This window comes from Bemisia tabaci, chromosome 4 (assembly GCF_918797505.1).
Source record: "Bemisia tabaci chromosome 4, PGI_BMITA_v3".
NCBI classification, from domain to species: domain Eukaryota; kingdom Metazoa; phylum Arthropoda; class Insecta; order Hemiptera; family Aleyrodidae; genus Bemisia; species Bemisia tabaci.
In genome coordinates, this window is record NC_092796.1 from 26,775,314 (window position 1) to 26,790,986 (window position 15,673).

Sequence of the window (15,673 nt, forward strand, 5' to 3'; positions counted from 1 at the left end):
TTATGCAGCTCTCGTATGCAATTTTCTCTTTCAGAGCTCCGATCGCCCCCGTGACATCGATAGTGTACTTCTACTGGATCTAAAGAATGACCTCCCTACCAAAATGATAAAGTGAGAAACTACTCCACGCCGTCGTCGGCTTATTCTGCTGCCGCTTGGGATTGTGACGGCGACGGCGGCGATGACGACGACTGAATCCTAATGTGAGAGAGATGCGCTCGTTGTCAAGGTTGCGTGTCTCCGAATTGAAGGCGAATCAAGCGGTTCCGCGGAACCACGGCCTGGGGCTAACACAACGCGAGCATTTCGATATTAGAAGTTTTAGGACGCCATGGGCGTAGGGAGGAGGGGCAGGGGGGCCTGGCCCTCCCTAGAATGTAGAAAGTATCATCTGCCCCCCCCCCTTCCTCCCAGAGATTCTTGATGGTAGGAAAATATCCTCGTCGAGGATGATTATCTCTCGAAATGTAGAGTCTAAATTGAAAAGGCCGTGTTGATTCATTTAGTATTTTCTGAAACTTTCATCATGGAAGCCGCAAAATGCGTCCAAATACAGTTGAAAATTCGAACATTTTCCGGATCAATTCAATGCAGCAATTTGAAAGTATTCTTTGCTGAAAGTAAAAGAAAGAAACATAATTTTTCCGCAGAAATTAATGGAAAATCTGCATCATGGAAGCCTCAAAATGCGTCCAAATATAGTCCAAATTTCAAAACTTTCATGGGGGAGACCCCATCTCTAGACTGAGGGATATTCGATACTTTCCAGACCTCCCTGTGATAGGGGGTCCGGACCTCCTTGTGATAGGGGGGGCCAGGCCCCCCTAGCAAAATGACCTAGGAACGCCCATAGGACACATATCTACACAGGGCCGGATTAAGGGGGTGGCCACATGAGCTGCGGCCCATGGCGGCAAATCTATAGGGGGCGGCAAATTTTGAATTTTTTTAAATGTAGGTATGGAAAATTCGAATTTAGAAAAAAAAATTACAAACGAGAAAAGGCGACAAAATCTCTAATTTTCTGAGAGTATAGTAATTTCTACTTTTGTCGTCTTTCAGTAATACAAGAGACAGCATCTTTAATAATTAGTCGAGTTAATAGAGAAACCAAACACGCAATTTGGCCTGGAACGGGGCGACTTAGAGAGAAACGATGACGAGGACTTGAGATGGAAAGGAGAAGCCCTCGGCGCGGCGATCGGCATGTAACACATATTAGCCCCTACAAGACTGCACAAATACTTTACGCACTGCGGCCAACACAGTGCGATCAGCGTGAAATGCATAGCGCCTACAAGACTACGTGAATACTTCACGCATTGCGTCAAACACAGTGCGTTCAGCAGCGGTCGGCGTGAAACTCATAGCGCCTACAAGACTGTCGGAATACTTCACGCATTGCGCCAAACACGGTGTGGTCTGCGCGGCGCGGTGGAAGTTAAAATCATTAATCCACATTTATTTTTGTTCTTTCATAATTTTTTCGTTCATTTCTTATGAATGGAAGGCCTTGTCCACACAGAGATAGGTTTACGAGACTTACCTTTCGCGCAAAGTTCCGTGAACTTTTGCTAGTAGTGTTGACAGGGCTTTCCCAAAAAATGTGTTCAACACAAGTAAACGCGTCTTATGCACCCCTCCCCCGCTGGCACATTCATTTGATGGTTTTTATTGATGTTTCAAAACGAATGAGAAGGGGACGGCAAAATACAGGCGGCCCACGGGCGGCAAGTAGGTAAATCCGGCCCTGACATTGCAATTTTTCAAAATCTCTGAGTACCTATTGTTATATTTTTCTAAGGAAATCTAGAGGGCGTTACCTACTGCTCGAAATTCCACAGAATATTCGCCGAAAGCAGCCAGAGACTTGATTGAAATTTTCAGAACTTAAGCAGAAAATTCGATGGCCAAAGTACGAAACAACGTACCTCCAATGCAATGTTTTAAAATTTCTGCTCCTACCTATTTGGTTTTTCAAAGAGAAAAAAGCCAATTTTATGGCTTAAAATTCATACCTACAGAATATTCTGCTGACTACAGAGGAAAAATTGAGGAAGTTTGTAAGAAATCATATTGACCAGTTTTCCAAAGAAAAAGAAAAGTATGACAGGAATGCTGTGTGTAATGATATGGACCAATGTTGGACAAAATGACAACGTGGCACAACACCACTTACTGGCCAAGTTCTTTCTTTTATTTTGTTCAAACTGATTGTGGTAGACGCACGGGTCGTAAGACAATGATGGAGTTTTTTAGCCTTTAGGCTGAACTTTTTACGCACAATGGCTAAAGAACTCCATCATTGTTTTATTTTGTTGTCTTTTCTCCTTTAGCATTGAATACTCCAAAACAGCGAAGCATATAGGATGAGCGGCGGCCCTGATTCCTCCTTTTTTTCATGACCGGACAATTGTTTCGGGGCGCCACTAACATGGCTGAGCTGAGACAGTTACGTCCTGCTAGTGCGTAAGACAGAGAGATACATGGTCACTCTAGTCACTAACACCCAGTTTAACTACCCCTGTCCCTACCTCTCACAGCGACAGCACAGCACAGATAATTAGGCCATGGATTTGCTCATGTTCTTTTCTAAGATGTGTTACAAGGTAGCATTTGAAAAAAGACAGAGATAATCCTCTCGCTAGAGATGTTATTAACATTGGTAGGCTAAAAAATGGCTCCCATAGGCTTGAGAGTATTCCGAAAGTTTCAAATTTCTACCTACGCAAGATAAAAAATTATAGAGGTATCTATTCGACCATTTTGGAATAATCATATTAAACATTCCACAGACATGTGAATGTTCTGAACACACAAAGCTATGTTAGAAAATAAAAAAATTGACAAAGTGGGGTATTGATTTTGATTATGAATCTTTATTGAGATTTAATCTGGTTGCAAATGTAGAAACAAATATAAAAGGAAAAATAAAACAGGTAAAGACAAAATTTACGAGTAACAAAAATGAGCAAAATTAAACAAAATGGGGTGTTAAAATTATTTCCTGATATATTCTTCAGCTTTGTGGTGCAGTTAAACAGTAGAATTTTTTTCAAAACCGTGTCATAATTGAATGTCTCATCTCAAAGAGTGCCCTGTTTGAAAATTAAAAATTCCTAGGAAATGAAAAAATAATCGAAGTACCTAAAGATCTACCGAAAAAGTTCTTCTGTAAAAATGTCGATTTCGTAAAGAACCTGAGTGGCAGTCTGAAAACTAAAATTTTTTAGGGAATGAAAAAAAAAAATGAATCAAGAATATCTTCCTGTAAAAAAATTATTTGAAAATAATCTTAAAATAGACTCTTATTGAAGAATGCCATTCAATCCAAATCATTATGAAAAAAGATAGACTATGGATTATAATGACTGGTTTTCTTAAAAGCTAGAAGGGAGGGGGGGAGTTGTCTACAGTATAAAACTGAGGACAATGATTCCAAGAATGTTCCAGCTCAATTTTAGGGTATCTAGGTACAAAAGTCACAACTAAAAGAGGTAAGCAGAAAGTAGACAAGTATCTTGTTTCAAAGGTTTATAAGCAACTAATATCTGAGTGGTAAAAAAGTATCGCATTAGAATAAAATGAACTTGGATGAAAAATTTCTAACTCAAACCCTCTCAAGCCACAGAGGAAACGAAAAACAGGGTCAACAATAACACTCGAGAGAAATTTCATCATTCACTGACAGATTTGAAGAAGGAAAAATAATACAAATTTAATAAAAACAAATAATGGTACAACACACAAATCAGTCATGGTGGGTACCTATGCTCAACAATTTTCAGCATTAAACGGACGTCGAATTCATTTGAGGAAATTATAACCACACAAAATGGTACATACCACCATATATATACATTAATATTTTACATTACATTACCTATGCTCAGATTGGGTTTGTTGAATTGAAATTACCAACACATACTTATTACAAATTTTTCAATTGACTTGATGTAGTTTTATCTAATCATTGTTAGCTTCATGACAAAATGTTTGTATGAGTCAGGCTAGTCTAAACAATCTCTCAACAACAAATCTAAGACCACTTTCGGGTTAGATTGATATTTTGCTCATTACGGACACAATGGTACTACCATTGAATTATTCATAAAATTTGGAATTTTTCATACTGCTTTTCATATTATTCTGTTGTTCAATAATGATGCATTCACATTTATGTAATTTTCCTAGGGCAGAGATAAATTGGAGAATTGTTTTTATTGCGATAGTAATAGGAGAGAAATGACTCAAAAAAACCATGACTAGTTAAATGAGTTGACGACTTATTTGGAAAAAAAAATCAGAGAACAAATTTTATAGAGGAAACTAACCAGTTGGGCTATAGATTGTTACGAAGTAAAAGAAAAACCAAACAACAGAGTTCCCTCTTGCTGAGAGTAGAGCTGTATGGCGCAGCATAATTTGGTGCATTTATTTCATGAAGAGTGAAAAGACATAGTAAAAGTTACCATTCAGCTAATTGGCTCAGATAGTTGATAGATAAGGGGGAAGGAGAGAAAGGAAATTGAACTCTCTTAATTTCTGCAAGAATGAGCAGTGGTAAAAACCTGGAAATTTGAATTACTTGCCTCTTGATTTTTTACATGAAGTATGAATAAGCGAGAAAATTTGTCAGAATTATCACAGCCATAATATTCAAAATTCATCGCCTTTCATGTTTGATGCTTCAAAATTGATTTCAAAGATTTGTCAAGCCACCATTACTTTTACATACTTTGATGACGTGTAAACAACGGATTAAAAACTTCATAGTCACTCTCAACAACTGATCACTGCCAATAAAAAATTATTCTCAGTGGGCTGCTTCACTATCATAATACCGTGTATTGCTTACTGCCACGAGGAGGGCATAAAAACTAGCGTTACATACATCAAACAATTTGTTAAGTACATTCACTGCATGTTACGTTTATAAGCATCAACTGAAAAAGGTCTTAATCTAGGTATACAAAATAAAAAGTTGTAAGGCCAACTATAGAAAAATGGACACATAATTTTGCATCCAAGCTCAACTTTTGATAATTAATTAGGTATCGCCACTATTTTGAAATATTTTTACAAAAGATTTAAATCCAGTCAAAATGCAGTGAGCTAAAGCACAACTTTGCAGAATGTGGAGGGAGGAGCAGCGTACGGTCTCAACAAATCTCACAACTTCTTGATTCGGAGAATTGTCATTTGAAAAAGAGGATTCGTCAATTTAACATAAATATCACTTGTTAAAACATTCGAGATAAAAACGTATTTGATCCTTTCATGCCCCTGAAAGAAAACTTATGGAGAGAGAAAAAAATGTCCCTTCATGAGTTGAATTTTCCTTACGAAAGAGATAGATTCTTGAACAGGTATTGTCATCAAAGCAATTAAAAAAAATTACAATGTAGATGAAATTGTATCCTGATGCTACCGGTGGTCTCTTGGTATAGTTTCCTATCATTACAAAAAAAAAAAAAAAAAAAAAAAATTCACACATAGTGGTTACCATGAATTGCAACAAATATTTAAACAAATAATCTTTGAAAGATTAAAAAAACTAAAATTAGAAAGTGGCACATTATTGGTTTCATAGAGATGTCCCAATATCAGATTGAAAGTACACCCAAACTTTCATTTACATCGACAATCAGTCTTCTTGACATTGATCAGTAGACTTGTTGAAAGTAGAGTAAGTGCATATCATTGGCTACAGCTGAATAATACATATTTTCAATTATGAAGTTGCAAATCTTCACTCATATTTTATTTTATTTTATTTGTTTTTTTTTTTACGACCAGTTTCTCACAAAATTTTCCAGAAATAATCTTCACTTGTTGAAATATATTTTGGTTTTTTCTTTTAAAAGTTAAAACACAATTGGAGATTTTGAAATGTTGCACTGGAGATTTGCTTGGTGACTTATGCCTTCAATGTATTATCATGATTAGAGCCTACATGGAGACCCTTGAGAAAAGAGACCCTGTTTACTGAATAGAATGAGTGAGCGAAATGATATAATGTAAATGGATGAGCACACTTCCTGAAGATCCAGAAGGATGTTGAATTTCAGCTACTGCTGCAAATTTGTTTTACTAAAAATTTAATAAATCAATAAGTCTGGTGTCGTACAGTAATCCATTAGAACATCACTAATTTTAGGGAGTTTGCAAGAGATTTGCTAGTAGAAGTCGAAGTCATCTTCGTCTTCCGCAAGTTCATCCTCATAGCCTGCTGGGCAAGCTTTGATGACTGGACGCTCTTGGGGGGCAGGACCTCGGGATTGACGATTCGTTGAATTTCTACTAATATCATTGCTATTAGGTAAAGAGGAACTAGAATTCACAGGAATCTCTGGGTTATCACTAGGTTCCGGTCTTACTCGAACAGCAAAACCTTGTTTAATTAGTTCTAGACCTACGCGTATATCCTGAAACATAAGAAAAATGGAAATTTGGTAACGACTGTCAGTTTTATTAGAGAAAAAACCTGCAAGCCGAGAAGATACATATATTCTACAGGACCATTAATACATTACATCACACTCCGGATAGAGGGCAAATAAAGTTGTGGAGCACATTTCTTTGTGGCAATAATTTTCGCTTTACATACCTGAACAGTTAGGGCTGTAGTTTTTGTGCTGTTTTTGGCCCCGATTGGAATCTAAAATAGAATGAGCGGTACTAGAGGGATGGAGAGTAAAATAAAATTGGACTCCTTACATGCGAGCTTTAATTACAAAGAGAGGGAGAGAAATGGTCCCAATGGAATGTTTAAAAATCTGTTGCTCTGTTTTTTTGAGGAGCTCTTGTAGACAGAGGCACACAAATGTACAGACACATGTGAGGAGGGCACCTCCCGATTTTGGGGGGCATCGGGAGGCTATGGAAAATTGATAATGTGTCATATCCCTCCAAAACAGGAGGATTCAGAAAATGGTGCTATATGTAGTGATACGAGCAACTGTTCTCATATTATGACCGGAAAACCGATTTTGGGCCCCCTTGTCCCCCCCCCCTCCCAAGAAACCCAAGGTCGTCACGCTATCGATGGAGACTTTTTTGGGGGACTCATGGGGTCATAAGGACTCACTATGCCAAAAATCAGCTTGTTATTAATTCTTCCTCTTAACTTCTGTAGAATTCCTGGACTGTTAGAAGAAATGAGGGAGAACCAATTTCCTGAAGGGCTTAGGGAGGACACGGTAAAAACAAACTTACTTCATCTTTGCTGGAGGTATCAACCAAATCAATGCAAGGCATAGGCATTGCATTGGTCATTTTCTCACTCGGCTCTGTATAACAGTTGACGCGGGCCATGAGAGGTTTCCATTGGCAAGCGTAGGTAAGGGCTTCAAAGCAGTCGGTCGCCTCTTCACTCCACGTATCTGCATCTCTGCAAAGAGGAAAACCACAGCTCAGTTAAAAATATTGCATTGTTCTAGGTTTGGAATGAAGGGCTTGGAAGACAAGGTGCATATAAGTGTAATTTTTGAGGAAATCGAAATAATTATGATTTCTACTAAAACTATAGCGAAGAATTCACTCCCAAATTCCAATTTTTGAGCATCAACAAGTGAGTTTGAACTATTTCCGCCCCAGGGCTCCATGCGATTTTGAAACTTTAAGCACGAATTTCTTGAAATAGCAAAAACTGCACTTAGGTACGCGCGCTTATTTTCCACGCCCCTCAAATATAGAACGATGGATATAGGTTTACATAAATGTGTCTAATATGTCCTATAAGTTGATACGTCATATTGAATGCATGCAGAGATTTTTAGGCCCAAGGACAAAATCCCCTGGCTTCTGAAGATTTTTTATGGCCGGACGGAGGCAGGGCCGGGTTTACCTACTTGCCGCCTATGGGCCGCCTGTATTTTGCCGCCCTCTGCTCATTCGTTTTGAAACATCAATAAAAACGAACAGGGGAGGGGTGCATAAGACGTGTTTACTCGTGTTGGACACCTTTTTTGCGAAAGCCCTGTCAACACTACTACCAAAAATTCATGAAACTTCGCGCGAAAGTAAGTTCCGTAAACCTGTCTCTGTGTGGACAAGGCCTTCTATTTATATGAAACAAACGAAAAAATTATAAAAGAACACACAAAAATGCGGTTTAATGATCTTAACTTCCGCCGCCGCAGCGCCGTGTCGCGCTGACCGCACTGTGTGTTTGGCGCAATGCATGATGTATTCCCACTGTCTTGTAGGCGCTATGCGTTTCACGTCGACCGCTGCTGATCGCACTGTTGCGTTCGACGCAATGCGTGAAGTATTCATGCAGTCTTGTAGGCGCTATGCGTTTCACGCCGTCAGCTGATGACCGCACTGTGTTTGACACAATGCGTGAAGTATTCATGCAGTTGTGTAGGCGCTAATATGTGTTACATGCCGACCGCTGCGCCGAGGGCTTCTCCTTTTCATCTCAAGTCCTTTGTTATCATTGCTCTCTGCGTTGCGCCGCTCCAGGCCAAATTGCGTGTTTGATTTCTCTCTTAACTCGACTAATTAAAGGTGCTGTCTCTTGTATCACCAAAATACGACAAAATTAGAAATTACTATACTCTCAGGAAATGAGAGATTTTGTCGCCTTTCCTCGTTTGTATTCTTTTTTCGGCATCCGATTTTTTTTTTTTTTTTAATACCTACATTTAAAAAAAATTTATAAAATTTGCCGCCCCCTTAAAAATTTGCCGCCATGGGCCGCGGGCCCACGCGGCCACCCCCTAAATCCGGCCCTGGACGGAGGAACATCCTTTGAATTTTTAAGGAAATGATACACTAATGATATGCATTAAAAAAATGAGAAATCGACATCATCCCTTGTAGCCTTTGCAGCATTTTCTTGGCACACAGAAGAAAATCATATCAGTTTTCAAGAATTTAAACTTAAAAAATTAAGTATGACAGGAAGTCTGCGATGTCACAAATCGAGATAGGTACGTGGTTGCGCACTTACACCGTCGGAAATTTCTGCTATTTATTACAGATACAGTTTATCTCATTTAAATTTCAAGTCTTGGCGATTTAAACCCACACTTGCTCTATACTGTAAGTCATCGATAACGTCTGAGATAGATCAGATATTCTTCTATTTTAAGTAAGGCAAGAAGTAAACTATCCTGTCTACGGTTTTGTGAGGATCGTGCACTGTATCAAAAATGTCAACTGTGTCTGCTTTTGGCAAAATCGAGAACAAGGTGCGTATTCAGAAAAATGGCATTAGTGCAACAGACCCTGTCTTCGATCTGTATTTGATCATGGAACAATTTTTATAAACAATAAGCTTGCATTGGAAGACAGTTCAAAATTAAATAAATCTAATTACTCCTTGCCATGCGGCAACTACGCACTACTTGCGCTAAGATGAAGTAAAAATATATTTTCCAAAAGACTAACGTGATCGAGATTTTGCTTGAATGAATGCGGTGTGCAAAACTCTCCGTCTTGAGAAAAATATCCTTTAAAAAACGCCTTCAATTTTTACAGGGGCAATTAGCACATCAAAAGAGTGCGAATAGTTGCACCATTCTAATTATTCACACCTGAGGTAGTAAAATTTTTTCAAATTTCAACAATGATTCCTCGCATATAGGCTTTTACAAGACGGATCGTAAATTTTTGTCCCCGACAATTATTCGTACAAAGCAAACCTATGGTGAAACCACTGGACCGTGCATCTCGTTTTCGCGGTGTTTAAAAATTTCCGTTCCCATTTAATTTTTTTCGAGAACAAATCAATATCATTCCTTGAAGTTTTCACATAGTTTCCTCCGCATATAGAGGAAAATTCACAGGAGTTTTCAATAATTTCCGTTCAGAAGTTTTCCAATCAAAGACTAAAGAATGGTAGGAAGACTGCGACGTCGCAAACGTCGTGGTGGCAAACTACGTGGTGTAAGGTAGTTTTGCCGTCAAAACCACTTTATTAATTACTGAATTGCGAATTTATGGTTCTTATGGAGGTACGCTAAGAATAACTTTTCACTGTTCCTATGACTGCAATGTAAGGATTCAGAAGTACTACGTGCCCTCATTCGATCTGTACTCGACAAATCAAACGTTGGGAAGAGAGGTAATACGCGTTAAAAATACAAACGCATATGTTACCCAACACGAAGATATCGAGAAAAAGACACTGCTCATCAAAATCTGAGACTCTTCCATTTCACTGAGGATGGCGGAATTTTTTGCGAGAGAAATAGACAATGACGTTCATTGTATGAATGAAAAGACTTCCACGATCAGCATAAATAACACGTTAGATTCAAGAAAATGTTAGCGTAGCGTCCTGTCGCAGATAATGGTCATCTCTGAGTGGCTAGAGATCCGTCATTCAGAATCGCGTTCAGGATGACCTGAATCTCAAAAATACGTCTTTAAAGTGGTAAGTTTCCAAAAAGATACTTATTCAAAATAAGTAACGAAGGTAGACAAAGTGGGAAACTTAAAGAAATTTTATAGTTTGATAGTAATAAGAGTGCAGATACAGACTTCAGAGGGAAAAACTGACAGGTTTTTTTTATTTTTTTATTATCATCTGACTAAAATAAAAAAACTCCCTGTTATCATTGAAGTCATTACTATGAGCTCTTTGACAACCTATCAATTTTAATTTTTTGTCACACCTCGTTCCATCTACCATTCTACGGGGCCGATTTCTATGCTTTTTGCTGCCATTGACGAGTCCCTACTAGCCCGGTCTATTCAAACTTTGAAAATATGACCCCGGTTTTTTTTTATATGACGTGATAAAGTTGTGAGTTCTCATTTAAAAGATGTTATTGTTTATTTTTTGCCACAGTTCGTTTTGAAGATCTACTTGGCCGATTTTCGTTATTTTTGCGGCTGTCGATGGGAGACAGTCCCTACAGATGAGCTCACTTTATTGGGAGTAATTCACGGAGGGCCGGCCTCAATATGCGCGAAGCGCCCACTAGGCGCCGATAGATAGGTCGCGTAGCGCCCAGAGGGTGTAGTCCCATTGTAATTAACTATGTACCAACAGGTATACCAAAGAGAGAGGTAATACATAATCCGGTTCAGAGTACTTTGAAAATCATTAATACGCCTAGGCCTAGGATTAATTGTCAATTATTCTGATTTTCAGGAATAGAAACAGAACAGATTCCTGCGTTTCGAAAGTTTCTTAAAAAAAAAAAAAAAAAAAAAAAAAAAAAAAAAAAAAAAAAAAAAAATTGAGATGGTTCAAGAGAAAGAAATGAGACGACTGAACAACGACCAGGCTTTCAAAGTTTGAAATCCTCATCCAGCAAATTATTCAACGAGACATCCATCAACCACCATTTGACGAAGATGAGTGTTGTCGCCCACACGAAATCGTTGAATTTTCAAGGATGACTTTTCTATCGCCCATTTAAATTGGCCGGATAGCCAGCGCGAGGCCTCTAAAATATGTTGTCTATGACTTGGGCCGTCCCAACTGGACTTATTGACCTCTTGTTTCTTATGGCCATCACTCCTATACAATCAATTAAACTATGGGAGAGGGGCCGCAGCGCTGAGCACTGCTCGGATAGTTGACCCTTATTGACCGAAAAATATCATGCGTTGCCAGAAAACATAAGTTACACGCAAAAAATGCGAAGAAGACGAGCCGAAGGCGAGAATTTGGGTCAATTATTAGAAAATTAATGGAATGATTCCGCGAACGCAAGATACTCATCGTCGTTTTAAAATCGCTATATTGTTTTTGACTCTTGCTACATTCGACAAGTCGAAACTTCATTTTATTTCCTTGGGAATAGGAACTTGTGCTTCAAAATTGCTGAGATAGTAACGCTGATCACAGAATCGCCTTTTTATCTTTCTTAACTTCGACAAACCATCATTTGATCGTAAAATTTTTTAAGGCCGACTGAATGATGTAAACTACGACAACACTGAAAAAAAAATGTGCTTGGCTCAAGCATGATGATTCTTGAATTTGCCGCCAAGAATTTTTTTTATCTTGATTTAGGCTGAATTCTTCTTGATACAAGGAAAATAAAGCTTGGGTTAAGCAAAAAAATAGTTTATATTGAGCAACAACATTCTTAATTTAAGAAAAAATACTTCTCAGCGACAAATTTAAGATTCTTTTTTTTCAGCGAAGACAGCTATTTCCCCAAATCACAACGCATAGCTTCCTTCCGTTTTTCAGAAGTTTCATTGTTTTTTTTTGTCCCTGCTGTAAAGTCAGGTCGGATGTACACATGGGGTATTTTAAATTGCACATTTAGTTTCTACAAGAATCGATTGTTTTACACACATTTAAATACAGGAAAAATACCGTTGCCAACTTTCAAGACTCGCCACTCGATTTAGTATCTCTGGAGAACAAGAAAGATTCTCCTGTTAATGTTCCTACGTGACGCATGGGTATTTTGCTACCCTGCATTGCACGAAGTGTGTAAGATAATCCCTTATCCCATCGAGTAGTAGCATCTCCGCCTCCGCTTCGTTCGAACGGAACCGTTGCCGGCAACATCAAAAGTCAAGCTTGCGTTCCAGGTGCGATCTGTTGCTGAAGCGTAGAATACGGTCCTGACCTTCACGCAGTTTGCGCAACGCAACTCCGTCGTTAGGGACCTTAAGATGGGACGAGCAGGCTCACGGCGAGCACATGAACAAATTTAAGCCAAACTAAGGCGAGCTCCCCCTCCGAGTGGTGTCGAAAGACAGTTCCGGAAGCTTGTCTAGATCCTGGGGTCAGCAGGCTGATTCTTGAAATTAATTGACAAAGCGATAGACAAAGAAGACATAGGGAGTATAGATCTTATTCGTTGAAATGGATGGGAACCTATAGACTAAATGGTTAACAAATCATGATTCAAGAGGTGCGAGAGAGAAGGATGAGTAGGTAAAGACACAGGAGGCAGAATCATTCCTTTGTGGTGCAGAACTTATCAGGAAAAGAACATGTTTAAATGTGTCCTATGTTAAATAGAGGCATTACCACCAGAGGGGTATTACGCATTAGATGCGTAAGGAAAATAATTTTCTGTGATTTTTTATTTGATTTTCTTAAATCTCCGATGAGCTTAGATTATTTCATGCGATAAATTTATCTTTAGTCGGTCATACAGCTGCTTCTTTGCAGACTTAAGTAAAACCATCCCAATGAAAAACAAAACTGTGAACGCGCAAGACGTGATACAACTAAATCAGTTTCTGCGTAGCTTAAATTGCATAATCGCTGAATTTAAGGCGCACTTACGCCCATGTCCGCCTCTTCGACGTTTTATGAGGTACAATCGATACGATTAATTTTTTGGTGGAAACATGAGAGCACTTCCTCGGTTCCTCGTTTTCTCTTCCATTCTGTCATAGAAATTTCCCTTCGTTCCTCATTTATACTCCCTTCTCTTGAGTTTAACAGATGAATTTAGACGGGACAAAAATGATGCCATATACAAATTAAGCTCTATCTCATTGATTGCACTCTGATTGTACAGGTCAAGCAATTCCCAAATTGATCGAAGCAATCAGGTTCAGCAATTGTTGTGGTTCCCAACTACAACGTGTGCAACTGGTTGCCATCAAACGAATTCATGCGCGCGCCAGTTCGAGAGCGCCTTCAATTAAGTGGGTATGTACTTGGCGCTACACAGGAGTCGATATAGTTGTATCAAGACTTCCGCTCATCGTGCGCAGGTTCTAAGGGGGATTTTTCTTTAATGCTTGCAAAGAAACAAATAATGAGGCAACCAGGTACATTAAGCTTCAAGGCTGAAACTATTTGCTAACAACAAAGTTTTCAGGAAAATGCCAACCTGCGGAATTATACGAGATTCCTCTCTCATTTTCTCCCCTTTTCCACTGATGATTTAATACAAACATTGATCCTTACTTTTCCACGCCTTTTATGTAAGATTTACGCGAAAAAAATTGATAATTTTTTTGCCTTCTACCATCCATTCTTTTCTACGACCCGATTCTTGCGAACAAACTGAGCAGATTTGCCAAATTTGAGAATAAAGGGAAATTTTTGAGAAACTGTGTTGGATTTCATCCCTTTTCTCCGCGAATTGATCGCACAATGCAGCCTCTAAATGTTTGCCGATTGTGAGATAAACTATTTCACTTGCGTAAAAATTGATGTTTTTATCATTTTTATTATTGTGTTGTCAACATTCCATGGTAGGCACTGAATATTTGACAATTTTTTGTGCGATGACTTGCAAAAACGGTGACTAGCTTCACTCGATTTGGTTGCGACCAGTTGGAGAGTTCACTGTGCATATTTTGGCAACAATTTGACGGTTGGATTATGGTTTTTGGGATAGATCAACACGAGGATGCAATAAAAACGTACGATTAAAAATAGAGAGACTTTGCTCTGGGTTGTGATCATCAGTGAGGCTACTGGTTTCAACCATAGTTAACAGAAAATTCATGACTGACTGTAAAGTTGCTAGAGTTGTCTTGCAACGTAGGTATTCTTAAACCCGAAGGCAAGGAAGCGGCGATACAAGAAGTCAATTTTATTGTAGGATAGATTTCGATTTTTTACCAGATTTCTTAAACTTTCAGAATTTAAGGACAGCTTTGTTTGTCCGTAGTTCGAGTTTGAAGATGAACTTCAATTTTCGAAACAGAATTTTAGGTAAAGGTAGTATCGATCGAAGCGTTATAGGTCATAGATATTGCGGCCGTTAATGACAATAGCTTAGGTATTGTTGACAAACTCAGCAAAAAGTAGACCAAATTGTATCCATTTTCCGACAGCAATTCATTGTGCTCAGAATTAGACATCATCGGTTTTTAGTGTATTTTCCGAAGGAAAGATATTCTTACTTTAAAAAACCTGTGATGATCTTGGAACACAAATGTCTTATTCGAATCTAAGAAATCAGATAAGGCAAGCTTGCGTATAGAAATTGGACTATTTTCCGTTGTGTTTTTTGAATCTACATGATAGATAAAAGCCTTTTCAGGCCAAATTTTACCGAGAGAGCACCAGTCACGCTATAATTGCAAGAATTTTAAATTCATAGGTTTGTTGTAAACTGGACAGTAATAAAATTGTCCTGTACTTGAGGACACATTTTAAAAGCCCAAGGAGATGAAATGAGAGTGATAGATAAAGGAGGAGCAGAAGTTAATGCAAGCAGTATGAACGACTTTCATTACGTCATAACCAAATGTATTTATCAGCGGCATATGTTTACAAACAATACGGGATCTAATTTCCCCTGAAGGAGGAAAAGGCTAATAAATGTGTGAGCTTTTACACCTATTTCTGCCGGATCTGTTCCACACGAGAAAGAACTATGGTGAACACAATAACGAGGTGTCTTGCGTAACGCTTTTATTTAAAAAAAAGGAGACTCTGATTATATTGACATTTAACACCAGAAAAACGAACACCATTTAGCTGTCTCGACTCAGGGGAGAGGAGTGTTGCCAAATCAGCAAGCTTAATACTAACCCCGAAATGACTGAACTAAATAATGTCAATAGCAAATGTTAGAAAAGGTTCGGTTTCTTTCGTTTTTTGATTACACTGTCGGACTTTCACAGACCGGAAGTAAAAAATGATGCTAAAACCTTTCAATTATGGTATAAAGTGATACTCTACATGTGTGGAATACCAGTGTAGTTAATTTGATTTTATTACTTTTTTAATTATTTTTTTGTGACGATGATCACTTTGTTTCTATGCGAGTAA

The 15,673-nt window shown here is 38.4% G+C and overlaps 1 protein-coding gene across 2 annotated transcripts in view; it reads right to left on the reverse strand.

The window, feature by feature from the left end:
- Positions 1-2,859: 2,859 nt before the first annotated feature.
- LOC109044517 (tudor and KH domain-containing protein homolog) overlaps positions 2,860-15,673 on the reverse strand; it is a 39,633-nt gene continuing 26,819 nt past the window's right edge. For both annotated transcript variants that reach the window (XM_072299587.1, XM_019062287.2), the window contains exons 8-9: positions 7,219-7,393; positions 2,860-6,428 (exon numbers count right to left, since the gene is read on the reverse strand). In XM_072299587.1, coding sequence (XP_072155688.1) covers positions 6,180-6,428; positions 7,219-7,393 — 424 coding nt within the window. In that variant the 3' untranslated portion in view covers positions 2,860-6,179. The remainder of the gene's footprint in view (positions 6,429-7,218; positions 7,394-15,673) is intronic.